This window comes from Rana temporaria, chromosome 6, assembly GCF_905171775.1.
Source record: "Rana temporaria chromosome 6, aRanTem1.1, whole genome shotgun sequence".
Taxonomy (NCBI): Eukaryota; Metazoa; Chordata; class Amphibia; order Anura; family Ranidae; genus Rana; species Rana temporaria.
The window spans coordinates 107,618,713-107,636,505 of record NC_053494.1 but is presented as its reverse complement, the minus strand read 5'-3'; the positions used below and the strand labels follow the sequence as shown (position 1 = coordinate 107,636,505).

General features: G+C 41.8%; 1 protein-coding gene across 4 annotated transcripts in view; it reads left to right on the top strand.

Annotated features, from left to right (window-relative positions):
- Positions 1 to 17,793, top strand: part of NAB1 (NGFI-A binding protein 1) — a 65,776-nt gene that overhangs the window by 14,571 nt on the left and 33,412 nt on the right. For all 4 annotated transcript variants that reach the window (XM_040357138.1, XM_040357137.1, XM_040357136.1 and 1 more), the window contains 2 exons: positions 6,046 to 6,884; positions 15,958 to 16,091. In XM_040357138.1, coding sequence (XP_040213072.1) covers positions 6,066 to 6,884; positions 15,958 to 16,091 — 953 coding nt within the window. In that variant the 5' untranslated portion in view covers positions 6,046 to 6,065. The remainder of the gene's footprint in view (positions 1 to 6,045; positions 6,885 to 15,957; positions 16,092 to 17,793) is intronic.

Genomic DNA, 17,793 nt, shown 5'->3' with positions numbered 1-17,793 from the left:
TTTTGTTTTTTGATCAGCCCTGAAAAATGAACAGATTGCCCCATCCACACAATCAAGGTGGATAGAAGAATCCTCTCCGCTACCCCATTGTATTCTGACACCGGGATTCCTCCACTGTCGGAAAACACTGATCAGCGGCTGAATGCCAAAATCTTTCTAACACTCCCGTACAACGGAAGTCACTGGTTAGATCAACTTCTGCCAAGTGGGAACAACCATAGATGGATCGAAATTCTGCCGTTTCATCATTTTTGGGCAACCTAAGGACTTATGTGCTGCAATATTAAATTTGGGGTTTTGGGTTTAAAAGCTCTTTAACACTGTGAAAAGTAAGAATAAGCCAACACTTTCCTTCTGCTGAAGAATATTCTGAAGACATAGTTCTCCCAGATCGTTCTCTTAGGCAGACTGAAAAGATATTGAGAGATGGAACATAGGCGCTGTTGCAAGAACTGTTTTTAAATGAGAAAAATACAGCCTATTTGAAGGAGAAGTATCGGAATAGAAACAAACACGCATGCTCACCACCATACAAAAAACAACTGTCACTGCCCCCACCTATGACTGGTCTTCACAGCAAGGAGCATTGGAAGGGCGGGTGCATGTCAACAAACACACAGAATAACCAAGCTCAACTTACCAACCAATCAGCAACCAACCAAATTCACCTGTCTAGCAGTGCGTTAAAAACAGGGGTTTAGTTTTCAAATACATGCGTAAGCTGCAGACCCCGTCAAGGCTCCCTGTGTACTGCAGTCCTAACTCTAAAATTTAAATTCTCCTGCTCGCATGCTCACCTCCATGTTGCAGCATTGGTATGAGGCTTCAGCTGACCCCCCGCTGGCTCTAGTCTGAGAATTGAATGATCACATGACCTCTGGTCGCTGAGTTCATGGTTCGCTGGGAGCTAAAAACAGTGACTGACAGTCTGCTTCCTGGTCTGCCCCTTCAATGGAGTGCTGGGCTGGGGGGGGGGGGCAAGCGCAGCTGGCTCCTGATATCAGACGCATGCTGAGAGACTGAGCCCACTGCCAATCAGGCATCTGAGTGAATCCTGACAATATGGTCGAGATCCTTCCAGGACCTGGAGCAGCTCTGTGATATCAGCTCTGTGGCATCAGCCGACAGCGGGCTAAAGGCTGCTGTTTGCTGATTCTGGGTAACAGGAGAGCAAAAGTAAGTGCACTCGTGACCCAGAAGAGAAGTATGGCCAAAAACTAGGATTGTCCCGATACCGAGCATTTCCCCAAGTACTTGTACTCGGGGAAATGGTCCGATGCTTCACCCGATACCTGGGCAGTCAGGGATGATCGGTGCAGCGGGGGGAGCTACAAGCACCAATCTCTCTGTATAAATTTCAATAAAACCTGACAGCTTCTTCCCGGACCCCCTCCACCTCTCCCTTTTCATCTGCTTTAGTGAAATTTATACATCGGTAATCAGTGCTTGAAACTCCCCCAAAAGCCGCACGATCACTGATTTCTGTCCCTGTATCCTTCTCCAGTCTCCCCTCCACGCTGCTGCTGTCCTCCTCCACGTTCTGTGTCCCATGTCCTCCTCCGTGATGTTGCTTTCCCCCTCTGTGCTCTGTGTCCTCCTCCGTGCTGCTGCTGTCCTCTGTGCTCCGTGTCCTCCTCCTGCTGCTCTACCCCTCTGCAGTGATCACTGACTCTGTTCATTCACATAACTGAAATATCGTAGCCTCGGTCTCCTGTCCATTTTAGCTGAGGCTGCAGAGAAATGGACTGGAGAATCTGTGCCCTTAGTCCCTTTCTCTGTTTTAAAGGGGAGATGTCAGGGGTCTGTAAAGACCCCTGAAATCTCTCACCAAAGCCCCCCAACAGGGTAAAAAAAAGAAACAAATAAAAATGAAAATAAAAAACACTGACACAATTCCCCCCCCCCCCCCCCCCCCAAAAAAAGAAGAAGAAAGCATTGTAAAAAATAAATAAAAAAAATAGGAATTATAAAAAAAAAAATACTGACACGTGCCACTGTCACAAGACGTAATAAAAATATTGGTAATCGGTATCGGCGAGTACTTGAAAAAAGTATCGGTATTTGTACTCTATTTGTATTTGTATTTGTCTAAAAAAAGTGGTATAGGGACAACCCTACCAAAAATATTTTTAATTATACTGTTAGGGATCTATTTATAATTGTTTGCACACAAGATTCACACAACCTTTCACCCAGGGACTCACAATTTTTGAATTAATATAAATGTTACGCCATGTAGGAAATTTATTCCATTATAAAGTTACTGATGAATGATAAATGACACTATACTAACTACAGAGATAGGAGAATGGATATGTTTGGAAATCCTCTTGTGCATACCCAAAGTGAGTGGGTGGATTATGTTAGGTCTGTGTGAAGGATTCCCAAATTTTTTTTTTAGTTAAGACGTAGGAGTAAATCTACATTTTCAAAAACATTGGAACACTGGTACACATTTATCAAAGTTGAAATTTTAATATGAATTCTATTTCTCTACAATTGTGCTGCCCTTGTTATTAACTGAATTGATAACATGAAGGACCTTTAACCCCTTCCCGCCAAGCGTTCGCACATTTGCGTCCTCAGCTTTCAAGGGTTATACCGGGATGATGCCCGCAGCTGCAGGCATCATCCCGATATAATTTTTTAGAGCCAGCGATTGGCTTTCAGGGATAACAACCGATGCGGCTAAAAGCTGCTTGGTTGTTATCCCGGAGGAGCAGGAGGAGACATCTCCCCCCTCCCGCCGCCTCTGCCGCTCTTACTGGGCCTCCCGATTTGACCTGATGCAGGATCCGCTGTCCTAAGTGCCTAGCGAGAGCCTGAAACGAAGCTGCGAACGGCTTTCATCCAGTCTCTTCAGTGTAAACACGGAAGCGACGTCACAACGTCACTTCCTGTTTACTCGGCTGCCAATGGCGCTCTTTAAAAAAAATACACAGTATTCAGAATCGCCGTTTTTGGGGATCTAAATACTTTTAAAGTGCAAAGGAGGGATTTGGGGTCTTTTAGACCCCCGATCCCTCCATAAAGAGTACCTGTCACCACCTATTACTGTTTACATTCTGTGTGACAGAAATACATAACACAATTTTATATTACAAAAACAAATAAGAAATGTTTTTTTTAAAGCGCCCCCGTCACCGCGAGCCCGCGCAGCAAAAAAAAAAACACATACGGAAGTTGTGGCCGCATATGTAAACGGTGTTCAAATCACACGTGAGGTATTGCCGCGATCGTCAGAGCGAGAGCAATAATTCTAGCCATAGACCTCCTCTGTAACTCTAAACTGGTAACCGTAAAAAAAACGTAAGTGTTGCCTATGGAGATTTTTAGGTACCGTAGTGCGTGCAATTATAAAGATGACATGTTTGGTATCTATTTTCTCAGCGTTACCTCATATTTGCAACAATTTTATTCTCTAGATTCTCTGCTAAAAAAATATATATAAAAATATATATAATATTTGGGGGTTCTAAGAAATTTCCTAGCAAAAAAAAAAGGAATTATTCTGTAAGGTAGGACCAGTCAAATTCCCCTTGGGAATCCTGAAAAAAAATCATATTTTCTCATGTAATTTATATGCTTCCATTTAGTAATTGAGAAATTGCAGTTCATGTCATGTGGTTGTCAAGCGTGTCTATTTCAGTTTGGAATATAATACACACTGAAATTTATATTGTAGTGGGAACCCAATTTTTATTGTTAACTGTAGCAATTGAACCATTTCTGGCTACTGTCTGCTTGAGTCTGGATGGTTTATGACATTGCTGTCCCGTTGTATCCAATGTGTCTTCACATCATGAGAAGTTATGAAGCTGCAATTTTATTTGTTCTGTAAGAAATCACATGAATACTATTTATGTTTTCTAGTAGATTACCAACTAACAAAATCAGGGAGGCCAAGTCTCAAATTATACTGCTATGTTATGTGCCTGGATTTATTCATCCATCCAGCCTCATGTAGTAGCAACACATCTTGTGAGGAAGCCATTCTCAGTCAGGGTTTCATGGAACCCTATGGTTCCTCCAGAGGTTGCTTGCATAGTTCCTGTGCCAGTGCCATTTGGCAAAGCCAGAACATCTCACCAGTTATCCTTTTAGCTATCTATAAGGGTGACTTTCTGACTACCACTGCAAAAGTTGAATTCTTTCTACAAACCCCCCAATGTAAGTTGCATTTTTCCCATTGCCCCCTGGTGATTTGGTTTTAGCATGTGTTTCCTAAGACCTGAAACTTATGTAAGGCCTCGTACACACGACAGAGTTCCTCGGCAAAAACCAACAAGAAACTTGCTGGGAGATATTTTTTTGCCGAGGAAACCGGTCGTGTGTACACTTTCGTTGAGGAAACTGTCGAGAAACTCGACGAGCCAAAAAGAGAGCATGTTCTCTATTTCCTTGACGGGAATGGAGAAAATTGGCTTGTCGAGTTTCTCAACGGCTTCACAAGGAACTCGACGAGCAAAACGATGTGTTTCGCCCGTCGAGTTTCTCAGTCGTGAGTACGAGGCCTTAGGGGTTCCTCTGGGATAAAAAAAAAAAGTTGAGAAGGGGCGATCTGAGGGCTGAATAGTGTGGTGATGGTTATCAGTGTGAAGGATAATGTAAAAACTTGAAACCTGCAGGAATTGGTACTTGCAGCTTTAACCAGTTGTTGACCATCCAAAAATGTAATCCAAAACCTGCAGTGTTACTGGTATGTTCAATATAATTACTTGTAAAGTTGCACATGTATGTTATTCAGGAGGTTCTTTTTGGTCCTACTCATTTTAATATAAAATTATTTGCCACTTTCTCTAGAGTCTCTCTGGAACTTCCTACCTCAATTTGTACAGCTATTCCTACTCTGTCTGCCTTTAGGTGAATCGTGAAAATTAATCTCTTTAGGCAAGCCTATCTTGCCTTTAGCTAGCAACTGAATTTTTATTTCTCAATCAAATCATCTCCCCGCAGTTACCTTTTTTATAACTTACCCTTCATTTTACATTGTAAGCTTTCACAAGCAAGGCCACCCTTAATACACACGAGCCGAAAATTGGATGAAAATGGTCAAAAATGGTTCAGCGGGAACTGGTCAACTTGCGTCCCATGTGTACAGCTCTTTTTCACACAGAAGCGGGTCTCACGACCGGCTTCTGTCGAACTATTATGCTGAAAAACCAACAACCATTCAGCGCCGGCAGCCGTCAGGGCAGTTCCCCTGTCAGAACACAATAGCTCAGTGGGGAGATAGCCATAAAGATGTGTTGGTACAGCGATTTGTACATTTTTTTTATTTACGCTCAGCTCACTGGGTTGATTGAAAAATAACTTCCCGTGTGTACCCAGCATAACCCTTTTGTCTTGAATTGTATTGTTATTGTACTGGCTCCCTTTATTTTGGAAAGCTCTGTGCAAATTGTTGGTGCTGTATAAATCTTGTACAATAAAATGATAATCTATATCTTATCCCAACAAGGTGGTGATTCACTGTCACATAAGCATGTGTTTGGCATTGGGTTGGGGTAAGGGCAGTGCCACTCTTCTTGTTAAATCAAATATAGGTGAAATTGTAATGTTCATACTAGAGCACTTGTGCAGCATTAATATTGTGCAAGCACTTCTCAAGCACCAATTCTGTGTTCAATGTCCCCTTTAAAATGGCTCCCCGGAGACCTATAAATACCGTTCTTTTGCCAAGAATGAAACTGGCAGGCAAAAGTACATCCAGCTGTTATCCCAAACAAAACTTAGGGATTTTTGTCTTCTGCTTCTCAGCTCCTGATCTACATTCAACACCAATGCAACAAGCTTCCACATTTTGGAGTTGCCACGAACATGTCTCCATTACATCATTTTTTCTAGGTTAAGCAACAGTGCAGCAGCAACATAGCACATGTTCTTTACTTCCGGCAACAGTAGATCTGGCTCATATTGATATTAGCTACCAATAGGTCATAAGGTATTTTGGTTAGACGTGAATGTCCATTTCATTTCTGCCCTGCTTTTGGCTTGTGCACTAAATTGTAAAATATTTTACATAAAGGCTTATTATTGTTTCAGGGTTATCCTGCTGATCAAAGATGGCAACTACATTACCGCGAACTCTAGGGGAACTTCAACTTTACAGGATACTACAACGAGCAAACCTCTTGTCTTACTTTGATGCCTTTATACAGCAGGGGGGAGATGATGTCCAGCAGCTCTGTGAAGCAGGGGAAGACGAGTTTCTTGAGATAATGGCACTTGTTGGAATGGCTAGCAAACCACTACATGTTAGAAGACTACAGAAGGCCTTAAGAGATTGGGTTACCAACCCTAGTCTCTTTAACCAGCCTTTAACATCATTACCTGTCAGCAGCATTCCAATTTACAAACTTCCAGAAACATCAACTTCTTTGTTGGGACTTAACTCCAGCAGTTACGAAAGGAACAATAATACTAGAGAACCACATCTGAAAATTCCAAAGTGTGCAGCTACAACATGTGTTCAAAGTGTGGGTTCCGGGAAATCGGAAGGCATGTGTAGTTCCCCGTTGCAGGTTAGCAGTGAAGCCAGGCACTGGCAAAGTCATCAAACTACAGAGAGTGAACACAGCCTATCTCCAGCTGATCTTGGCTCTCCAGCGTCACCTAGAGACACATCTGAGACCTTGGATGCTGCTGCTGCTCTGTCTGTATCTGAGTGTGTTGAGAGAATGCTACCTTCATTACCAAAAAATGACTTGAATGAGGTTAAAGAACTGTTAAAAAATAACAAAAAGTTGGGAAAGATGATCGGGCATATCTTTGAAATGACAGATGAGGACCCTCGCAAAGAAGAAGAAATACGAAAGTACAGCGCAATTTATGGCAGGTTTGACTCTAAAAGGAAAGATGGGAAGCACTTAACGCTACATGAGGTAATCAATAATATGTTTTATTTTTCATTCCTTTAAGATTAGTGTAGTTATATATCGTATACTGTATTTTACAGGAAACAGAGACATAGAGTTCTTTGACCTTCAAAATTTCTAGGCTACACGGATGTCTTCTGGGTGATCTTTAGTCATTTTATGATTAATACATTTTTTGTTTTTTTTAGGGCTGTTACTGATTGCAATTTTTGTGTTCGATTTAATCGATTTTTTTTAATCGATTAATCAATTAATTTCGATTAATTATAACGCACATACATTTTTCGGATCACCACCATATATATTCCCCACTGTATTATCCACAGACATCTCCCTTACTGTAATATCCTCAGACATCTCTCCCACTGTAATATCCACAATCTCCCTCACTGTTATATCCACAGACATCTCCCCACTGTAATATCCACAGACATCTCCCCACTGTAATATCCACAGACATCTCCCCCACTGTAATATCCACAGACATCTCCCCACTGTAATATCCACAATCTCCCTCACTGTAATATCCACAGACATCTCCCCACTGTTATATCCACAGACAGCTCCCCCACTGTAATATCCACAGACATCTCCCCCACTGTAATATCCACAGACAGCTCCCCACTGTAATATCCACAGACATCTCCCCCACTGTAATATCCACAGACAGCTCCCCACTGTAATATCCACAGACATCTCCCCAATGTAATCCACAGACATCTCCCCACTGTAATATGGTCCACATCTCCCCCACTGTATATCAAGATTAGTGCTTGCTTAGTCTTACCAGAGAAGCCGGCCGAACACGAGCAGTTGAGGCTGGGTGATGACTCCAGCACGCCCCTCTAGGCTCACCTAGGCCGCCGCTGGGTGGACCAAGATGGCCGCCGCTCCGGGAGCAGCAACCTTTCCTATGGCCGAGGCAGCAGCGGAGCTCCGCGGAGCACGTGGTGTGCCGATCCGTATATGAGGACACATTCGGATCACGGATCATTTACGATCCGTTGCACCACTAGTACCGATCAAAAGAATTTAATTACGATTAATCAAGGAAATAATCTTTAATTTCCACAGCCCTAGTTTTTTTTTACTCAACTAAAGAAATTGTCATGTAAGTCAGCCATTCTCAACCAAGGTTCTATGGAACCCTAGGGTTTCTCCAGTGGTGGATAGGGGTTCCTTGAGTTCTGGCTAACTGAACCTCCCATCTGATGGTTCCTGCATAGCTCCAGGTCCAACATCTTTTGGCAAAGCCAGCGGCATGACTGCAAATGTGTCATTCTGGTCAACCTGTAAGGGGGCATTCTTACTTACCACCAACCAGCGTAAGGGGGATTTTCCTTATAACCTCCAATAGGCTAATCTTACCAGGGGTCCCTGAGACTTGAGAAATTATTTCAAGGGTTCCTCTGAGGTATAAAAGTTAAGAAAGGCAGATGTAAATTAAAGCTAAACAGCAACTCCAGGCAACAACTGAAATCAAACAGGCAGTTGAAAGATAAAACACGTAAATTATGTATATATTTTGTGTAATTTCTACATAGATTATTCATGACATAGGAGACCAAGAAATGGCTACACAACATAATTGTTTTACTGGTAGGCGATGACTATTATGACTATTTACAAGACTTTATTTTTTTACTTTGGGCTTTCATACTTTTTAGTAAACATTCATTTCAAAAGAAAAACAGTTACAGGACCCACTACCTTAGAGTTATTATACTGAGGAGACTGCCCCGGGAATGGTACATGGAGAAAGAAAGCCCTGCAGAGATTAAAACTGGCCATACACTATTAAAATCTTGTTTGAAACTTTTCGTTTTCAGAATGTTTGATTTTCTGTTTGTTGGGGGGGGGGGGCATTCATTTTTGACCCCGGTGCTGAGAAAATTCAGAGCAGCAAACTGTAAATTTATTTCTCAAATTTCTAACAGTGATTGTAATTTTCATATGGGGAAAAAATACTTCCAAAATCTAAAGTAAAGACATTTTGAAGTACTTCAAGTAGGTCCAATAATCTACATGTTGTTCCTCTACAGTTGGTTTATGCCCACAGAGATCTGGTACCTTGTGAGTGATACCATGTGCCACGTGATTGGACTGTGCAGATCATTAATGGCCCACTGTATAACACATGAGTCTTCAGTAGTAGAGCCAGTGCCTTCTCACAATTATTCCTGTCTTCCTCCATCCAATCCTGGGCCCCACACTAGCTGCATAGGTTGCAATGGATCGCTTTTCAGGGGGTGGCTGGGAGGCCCTACAGTCAGGTCCATAAATATTGGGACATTGACACAATTCTAACCTTTTTGGCTCTATATACCGCCACAATGGATTTGAAATGAAATGAACAAGATGTGCTTTAACTGCAGACTTTCAGCTTTAATTTGAGGGTATTTACATCCAAATCAGGAATTACAACAGTTTGTATATGTGCCTCCCACTTTTTAAGGGACCAAAAGTAATGGGACAGATTAACAATCATAAATCAAACTTTCACTTTTTATTACTTGGTTGCAAATACTTTGCAGTCAATTACAGCCTGACCTCTGGAACACAGACATCACCAGACACTGGGTTTCATCCCTGGTGGTGCTCTGCCAGGCCTCTACTGCAACTGTCTTTAGTTCCTGCTTGTTCTTGGGGCATTTTCCCTTCAGTTTTGTCTTCAGCAAGTGAAATGCATGCTCAATCAGATTCAGGTCAGGTGATTGACTTGGCCATTGCATAATATTCCACTTCTTTCCCTTAAAAAACTCTTTGGTTGCTTTCGCAGTGCTTCAGGTCATTGTCCATCTGCACTGTGAAGCGCCGTCCAATGAGTTCTGAAGCATTTGGCTGAATATGAGCAGATAATATTGCCCGAAACCAGGGCTGTGGAGTCGGAGTCGGGGTCGAGGAGTCGGAGTCGGGGGAAATTTTGGGTACCTGGAGTCGGAGTCGGCAAACAATGCACCGACTCCTACTAAATTTAGATTGGAATTAAAAAATAAAAAAAGCAAGTTTAAATGTCCCAATTCACAAAAAGTTATAATTAATGACTTCTCTACTGTAAGAATAAAGACCAATGCATGCAGTGCCTCACGTAACCGCAAAACGAACACGTTAAGTGACCGTGAAAAAGCATGCTTTTCATGTGCTTCACTATATGGCACGCAACGCACAATTAGGAGCTGCAATACTTATACTTTCCATAGTGTTGTGTTCTGCTTTTACAGGGAACGCATGTTAGAGAACCAGTAAGTGTCCAAATAAAAAAAATTCCAACAGGAGTTTTATAAAGCACTAAAAGAAGTTGAAAAGTATGATCGCTCATCAAAACTTACTGTTGAAGAAGTCATCCTTGTTTATCCAGAGATCGTTAGTGATGTGGCCAGAATAGTTACTGCAATGCCACCCACCCAAGTCAGTGTCGAAAGATTGTTTTCAGCCCTAAAAATAATAAAGTCTGACTTAAGAGCCTCTATGAAAGAGGATCTGGCAGAGGCAATTCTTTTCCTTAGAACTCTACATTGAATTGATTTGCATTTGCTAAGCCTAGAACTACATTTCAAGATTAATATAAACCATTTCTAGGTTTTACAGATTTTGTTTTTGGTTCATTATAGATAAGCTTTGTTTTTGTTCTAAAACAACCAAATAATGTGGTTTGTATTTTTGAACTGGTAAAGATCCTGTTCCTGATGTTTATGCCTGCTGCTATTATCCAGCCACTTGATTGTTTTCATTGTGTTTGTGATTTGCTTAAACTGTGCAATACAGTAGACTGTTGGCTTCCTAGCCAGTAGTCCTGTGGTAGGTTGCGTTTCTTTCCCTCAAGGAATGTATAAAATACATTCGCATATTAATACAGAGGAGTCGGAGTCGGAAGTACATAAAACTGAGGAGTCGGAGGCGGAGTCGGAACATTTATCTACCGACTCCACAGCCCTGCGGCCGAAACACTTCAGAATTCATCCTGCTGCTTTTGTCAGCAGTCACATCATCAATAAATACAAGAGAACCAGTTCAATTGGCAGCCATACATGCCCACGTCATGACACTACCACCACCATGCTTCACTGATGAGGTGGTATGCTTTGGATCATGAGCAGTTCCTTTCCTTCTCCATACTCTTCTCTTCCCATCACTCTGGTACAAGTTGATCTTGTGTGGTGAGTGAATTGCGCTCCCATACTGTGTCCTTTATTTATCACCACCTATTGCTAGGTACTAATTAATCAATGTATAACACCTCTATTTAAATACGCAAATGTGTTAGTATTCTTCTCATGGGTAATATAAGTGCCTCCCAAAAGAAACATATAGACCCGTATACAACTTGCGTGAATCTGTCTATAACATAGTGCTCATAATGTGCTTAAGTGCCAATAATCAATACTTTAAAGGTGACTGCCCGTCCTGGGTAAACAAGTTTGCACAAAAAAAAAAAAATATATATATATATATATATATATATATATATATATGTAACAATGTTATAGAACAATATATGTGAAAAGGTACGAGATAAATCTTCTGTTCATTAAAGTCCCAAAAATGCTTATTAAATGTTCATTTAAAGTGCTTTTCCCGTGGAGTTGTATAATGCAGCAATAGTAACACCACTTTTTGTGATAGTGACCCCACTTTCTGTGGTATGACACCACTTTCTGTGATAATGACAACACGTTCTGTGATAATGGTAATACGTTCTGTCATATCCCCGTCACCGCTAGAAATGGCCACTCACCAGATCTCAATCAAAATGCCTTTGATTCGTTCCCAGGATAACCACTCCTATTACACGTCTGTTCACCAATTGCCAGATGCCTTGAATGTGCCAATGGGGTCTCTATCTCTCCTACAATGGCTCATAAAAAAGGAGTGCCCCTCATGGTGTAGTACGTAAAAAAAATGTATTGACTATTTAAAAACAAGTAGGTATTGCACTCACATTTAAATGTGCCCGTATGCCGGCACCAAGCTTCTCCAACCATCTGTGCAAAGCCAATCCAAGATGGGAGGTAAAAGTTGCTCCTCTCAGGTTGCCCCAGCGCCTACCTCACGATCAGTGCGCAGTTCTGTGGGTATCAGTTGATCTTGGTCTCATCTGTCCATAGGATGTTGTTCCAGAACTGTGAAGGCTTTTTTATGTTTGGCAAACTCTAATCTGGCCTTCCTGTTTCTGAGGCTCACCAATGGTTTACATCTTGTGGTGAATTCTTCGGTCATCCATCACCGTTTTCCGTGGTCTTCCGGGTCTTTTGGTGTTTCTCAGCTCACCGGTGCATTCTTTCTTTTCAAGGATGTTCCAAACACTTGATTTGGCCACGCCTAATGTTTTTGCTATCTCTCTGATGGGGTTGTTTTTTGTTTTCAGCCTAATGATGGCTTGCTTCACTGATAGTGACAGCTCTTTGGATCTCATATTGAGAGTTGACAGCAACAGATTCCAAATGCAAATAGCACACTTAAAATGAACTCTGGACCTTTTATCTGCTCCTTGTAAATGGGATAATGAGGGAATAACACACACCTGGCCATGGAACAGCTGAGCAGCCAATTGTCCCATTACTTTTGGCCCCTTAAAAAGTGGGAGGCACATATACAAACTGTTGTAATTCCTACACCGTTCACCTGATTTGGATGTAAATACCCTCAAATTAAAGCTGGAAGTCTGCAGTTAAAGGGGTCGTAAAGGTAAAAATGTTTTTCCCTAAATACCTTCCTTTACCTTAGTGCAGTCCTCCTTCACTTACCTCATCCTTCGATTTTGCTTTTAAATGTCCTTATTTCTTCTGAGAAATCCTCACTTCCTATTCTTCTGTCTGTAACTACACACAGTAATGCAAGGCTTTCTCCCTGGTGCTCTTGAGGGGGGAGCGAGCGAGCAGGAGTGTCAGGACACTCTCTACTTTGCAGATAGAGAAAGGAGCTGTGTGTTAGTGGGCGTCCTGACACTCCTTCTCACCCCGTCCCCCCTCAAGAGGCTTTCTCCACTCAGCGGCAGAGCCGATCGGGTCCTGTCTCCTGCTCGGCTGGGATACGAGTGAGGGCAAGATGGCCCCCACCCGTCTCCATAGATTAGTAGGGCGGAAGCGATGTCAAAACGTCACTTCCGCCCATGCTTCTTAAAGGCATATTTTCTTGTTGTCATTTTTTCAAATGACAATTTTTTTTCTTTTGCATTTTAGTCTAAATATGAGATCTGTGGTCTTTTTGACCCCAGATCTCATAGTAAAGAGGACCTGTCATGCTTTTTTCTATTACAAGGGATGTTTACATTCATTGTAATAGGAATAAAAGTGACCCATTTTTTTTTTTAGTGTAAAAATTAATAAAATAAATAAAAATAAATAAGAAAACAAAAAACATTTTTTTTTAAAGCGCCCAGTCCCGACGAGCTTGCGCGCAGAAGCCAAGTGAGGTATCACCGCGTTCGTTAGAGCGAGAGCAATAATTTTAGCCCTAGACCTCCTCTGTACACAACCCATCACATTGCTATAATCTTTTTATATAGACTATAAACTGAAGGACTTATGAATAAATGGTTGTGGGACTAATTATTTGAGTTTCCATTATTTTTTATAGGGAAATTTGCTTTGAAATACAAGTGCTTTGCATTACAAGCATGTTTCCGGAACAAATTATGCTCGCAGTCCAAGATTTTACTGTACCTATAATGAATAAAGAATAAATAAATGGGCCTTAAAAAGCACAGACGCAAGCATGTACACTCCGACTGTCCTCCTACTGACCCTGTATAGTGCAGCATATTGTAAGAATGGAGGGAGTATTTTTAGGAATACTTCAGGCAGGGCACGTAAGGTACTAATTTCTCTTTGGCCTTCTCCTGGCAGGGGACAGGCCTCTGATGGTGCAGAAAATTGCACCGTGATGACTTCAGTTCTGCTTTCTGCTTCAATAAACTGTGTATGAATGTCCTACAATCACAATCAATTAAATGGCACTGGGCATCATTTAACCTGAAAGACTGACTTTAAAGTGGATGTAAACCCTCCATACACACCCAGTGAAGTGAACAGTCTCAGATGATACACAGGGTTGAACCAAATCTCCCTACATAGTTTTTTTTTTGTTTTTTTTCAAATTCTTTTATTTATGGCATAGCATCTCAAGTGACAGGACAGATCATCTTTACATATTTCCAAACAGAAAGAAAGTTGCCAAACAGGGGCACTTCACCAGCAGACACTATAAGCCAAATTACCTAGACATACAAGACCTGTGAAAACGTTTGCTGATAGTTTACATACATAGGTTTTACATGTATATCTGCTGTCTTCATATTTATATACCTTTTAGAAGTTCAGATAGTGTTAGGAGATTTTTTTTCTCCATGTTTATTACACAGAGTGATGTCTGGGTATACAGCCAAGATTGCTAAAATTGCTTATTGGAGGAAAGGCACACACCCCCTCTCATAGGCAGAGACTCTCTGAGGTGTTTTGTAACAGGGCCAGCTCCCTGTTAATCTATTTTAGCAATCTCCCCGGACAGAAATTTCAGGCTGCTTTTATTTAAAGTGTCAGAGAATTTGTCAGGAGTTGTCAGGCTAATAATAGAGGATCAGGTCAGGAGAGAGCTACGGGACTTGGCTCTTTGAAGAGAGATAACAAAATACTACAGATATATGTGGCCAGCCCAAATTTCATGAATTGGGTTTACATTCACATTAAGGTACACTGAAGTGAACATTCTGACTTTAGCACAGTTTGCTGCGTTTACTGGATAACATAAGTACAGTAAGCATGTGCAGGGATCAAATTACAATGGATAGGGCGAAAATAATAAATCTGGAATAAGTTATTAATTTCAAGACTTTCAAATAATGCACCGTCCATGACTATATTGCATTATTAAAGAAATTTGGTAAACATATATATATATATAGATACACACACACTTGACAGAAAAAGCTGGGGTATTTAATATAGAAAAAAGAGGGGGGGGGTTTTATTTGGGGCTATAAAATAGATGACAAACTAAAATACAGGTGAAGCAATAAACATTTCTAACCAGGTTCCTCCTTACCATCCAATCAGCAAGCCAAGTTAAAGGTCTAACTATACATATTAAAAGCAGAGGATTGGTCGCACACATTTGCAAATATATGTTTTAAGCTGCAGAGCCATCGCCAAGGCTCCCTGCGATTCTGCAGTCCTAACTACACATTTTTTAAGTCTCCTCAATGGAGGCATGTACAAACTGATGGGTAGATGAAGGACAGGTGATTGGGGGGTGTGTCCCCACCTGCACCTATGCCTGGTAAGAAATGAAAAAAAAAAAAAACACAAAAAAGAACTGCAGCAATAGATAAAATCAATGCAGACACCTGATTTAAACAATCGAGTCCCACAACTCACATGCTTTCATCCCTCATCATTTTGGAATGAAGGGGGGGGGTTCAAATATGGGACTTTAAATGACACCCCCCAATCACCTGTCCTTCATCTACCCATCAGTTTGTACATGCCTCCATTGAGGAGACTTAAAAAATGTGTAGTTAGGACTGCAGAATCGCAGGGAGCCTTGGCGATGGCTCTGCAGCTTAAAACATATATTTGCAAATGTGTGCGACCAATCCTCTGCTTTTAATATGTATAGTTAGACCTTTAACTTGGCTTGCTGATTGGATGGTAAGGAGGAACCTGGTTAGAAATGTTTATTGCTTCACCTGTATTTTAGTTTGTCATCTATTTTATAGCCCCAAATAAACCCCCCCCCCCCCTTTTTTCTATATTAAATACCCCAGCTTTTTCTGTCAAGTGTGTATATATATATATATATATATATATATATATATGTTTACCAAATTTCTTTAATAATGCAATATAGTCATGGACGGTGCATTATTTGAAAGTCTTGAAATTAATAACTTATTCCAGATTTATTATTTTCCCCCTATCCATTGTAATTTGATCCCTGCACATGCTTCATTTAAAGTCCCGCTCTCTCTTTCTTTTTTATAAGTACAGTAGCTCCCTGAATATTTTCACTTGTTGCCTGAAATTACTTTTAAATATGTAATGTAAAAAAGCCTCTACATTGAAACTCTTCTTGTGTGTTACAGCTAACAGTGAATGAAGCTGCTGCTCAACTTTGCATGAAGGATCTCGCTTTGCTGACTAGAAGAGATGAACTTTTCACACTGGCAAGACAAATTTCCCGGGAAGTAACATACAAATACACATACAGAACTACAAAGTAAGAATTAAATTGATGTGATAAACAGTCCCCCCCCCCCTTATCCAAATAGTGTATTTTGTTAGACCATTGGTGCCCAACCAGTGGCCCGCGGAGCCCTTTGATGTGGCCTGCGACCTCCTGCACTGAGATGGTGGTTTGGCAAGCCCAGATCGCAGGTTGCTGACCCGTCATCCCAGAGCATCAGTGTTGTGAATGAAGCCAGCGGTAGAGAAAGCAAGCTGCTGCAAAGCAGAGCCACATAAGCTGATGTTTCCTGTATAACACCGGCTCCTGTCACAATCAATACCAAATGCACTCTGCCTGGGACAGCAACAGCCGGGAAAATCTGAATGGAAGATTGTTATTAAAAATTAAGTTTATTACTGAAATCAGTGCAGTTATCCATAGACTTCTGTTATTACCTGTGGGTTTGGGGTGCTTTCAGAAATTGCACCAAACCTGCAGACTATAATAGAAGTCTATGGCACAGTGCAGCTAACCTGCAGGAAAGCCACAGGTGCATGTGGTGCATCAGTGTGAAAGCAGCCTTAGGACCCAATCGGACCCTTCATTCACATTCACCTCAATGTTCATTTACCCCCACTTACCTCCAATCCAATCCGCCCAAAAAAAAGAGAAGGGGATCTGTCCCCTTCCGTCTGGGTGGATTGAATTGGAGGGCCCATAGAGTGGCGTGGGCTGTGTCTGTGTCCGTTCAGCATATGCAGCGTGGACACAGACCTGTCATCCACCCATTCCACTCGTTTTGACCCGCGACCAGTTACCAGGTCGCTTCAGTGGCCCTCGCTCTTCAAAAGGTTGGGCACCCCTGTGTTAGACAGTATTTATAATATACAGTATATAGCCACAAATGCAGACATGATATTAAAACATCTATAAAACCACGGTATGGGTCCACTGAAAGAAAAAGCCCCTTGCCTTGTACAGTATATCTGGTTTAACCACTTAAGGACCGCCTAACGCCGATATACGTCGGCAGAATAGCACAGGCACGTACATGTACGTCGCCTTTAAGAGCCCAGCCGCGGACCCGACCCTGTCAGGATGATGAGGTAATGGATAGCCGTTTGGAGTCGCTCAGTGTTGCTGAGAGTGAGAGGATGAGTGTGACACATGCGATTTGCAGTGTTCATTGGGAGCCGCAAAGTTTGTCAGTTGCCTTTAAGGTAGAGGTCTCTTTAAATGACTCGGCCTCTCACGCTATAGCAAATGAGCCCCTCCACATCGTTAGTAAAGGAAAAGTTCCTAGAGTTCTGTGTTTAGATGCGGCATGTCTAGAAATAACTGAGATGTTGTTGCAATTGGTGAAAACCTTTCCAGTGTACACCTGCATGTATCCACGGCAGAGGGGCGACGTGGTACTGCGTAGTGCCAATCGGTGGACACAGGTGGTACAGGCGCTGTTAGGCAGTGTTGATGAAAATTGGTTGCTGTACTGTTGGTTATTTTGGGCAAAGTTGTCTCACCGTTCTCTTCGAGAGTGCTTCCAGTGGCGGTTGTGTGCAGAAGGCGCTCAGGAGAATTGTTAGAGAAATCAGAAATAATAGACATAGTGGAAGTCTCTCTGTCTGCTGATGTGATTGGATGTGTTCCTACTGGTGCGGTCCAAGGTACGGCTGAGCAGTGGTTGGTACAGGGCGCGCATACTGTCTCATCCTTTAGACCTCATGTACAGGAAGGGCTCGGAATAGACGTGGCA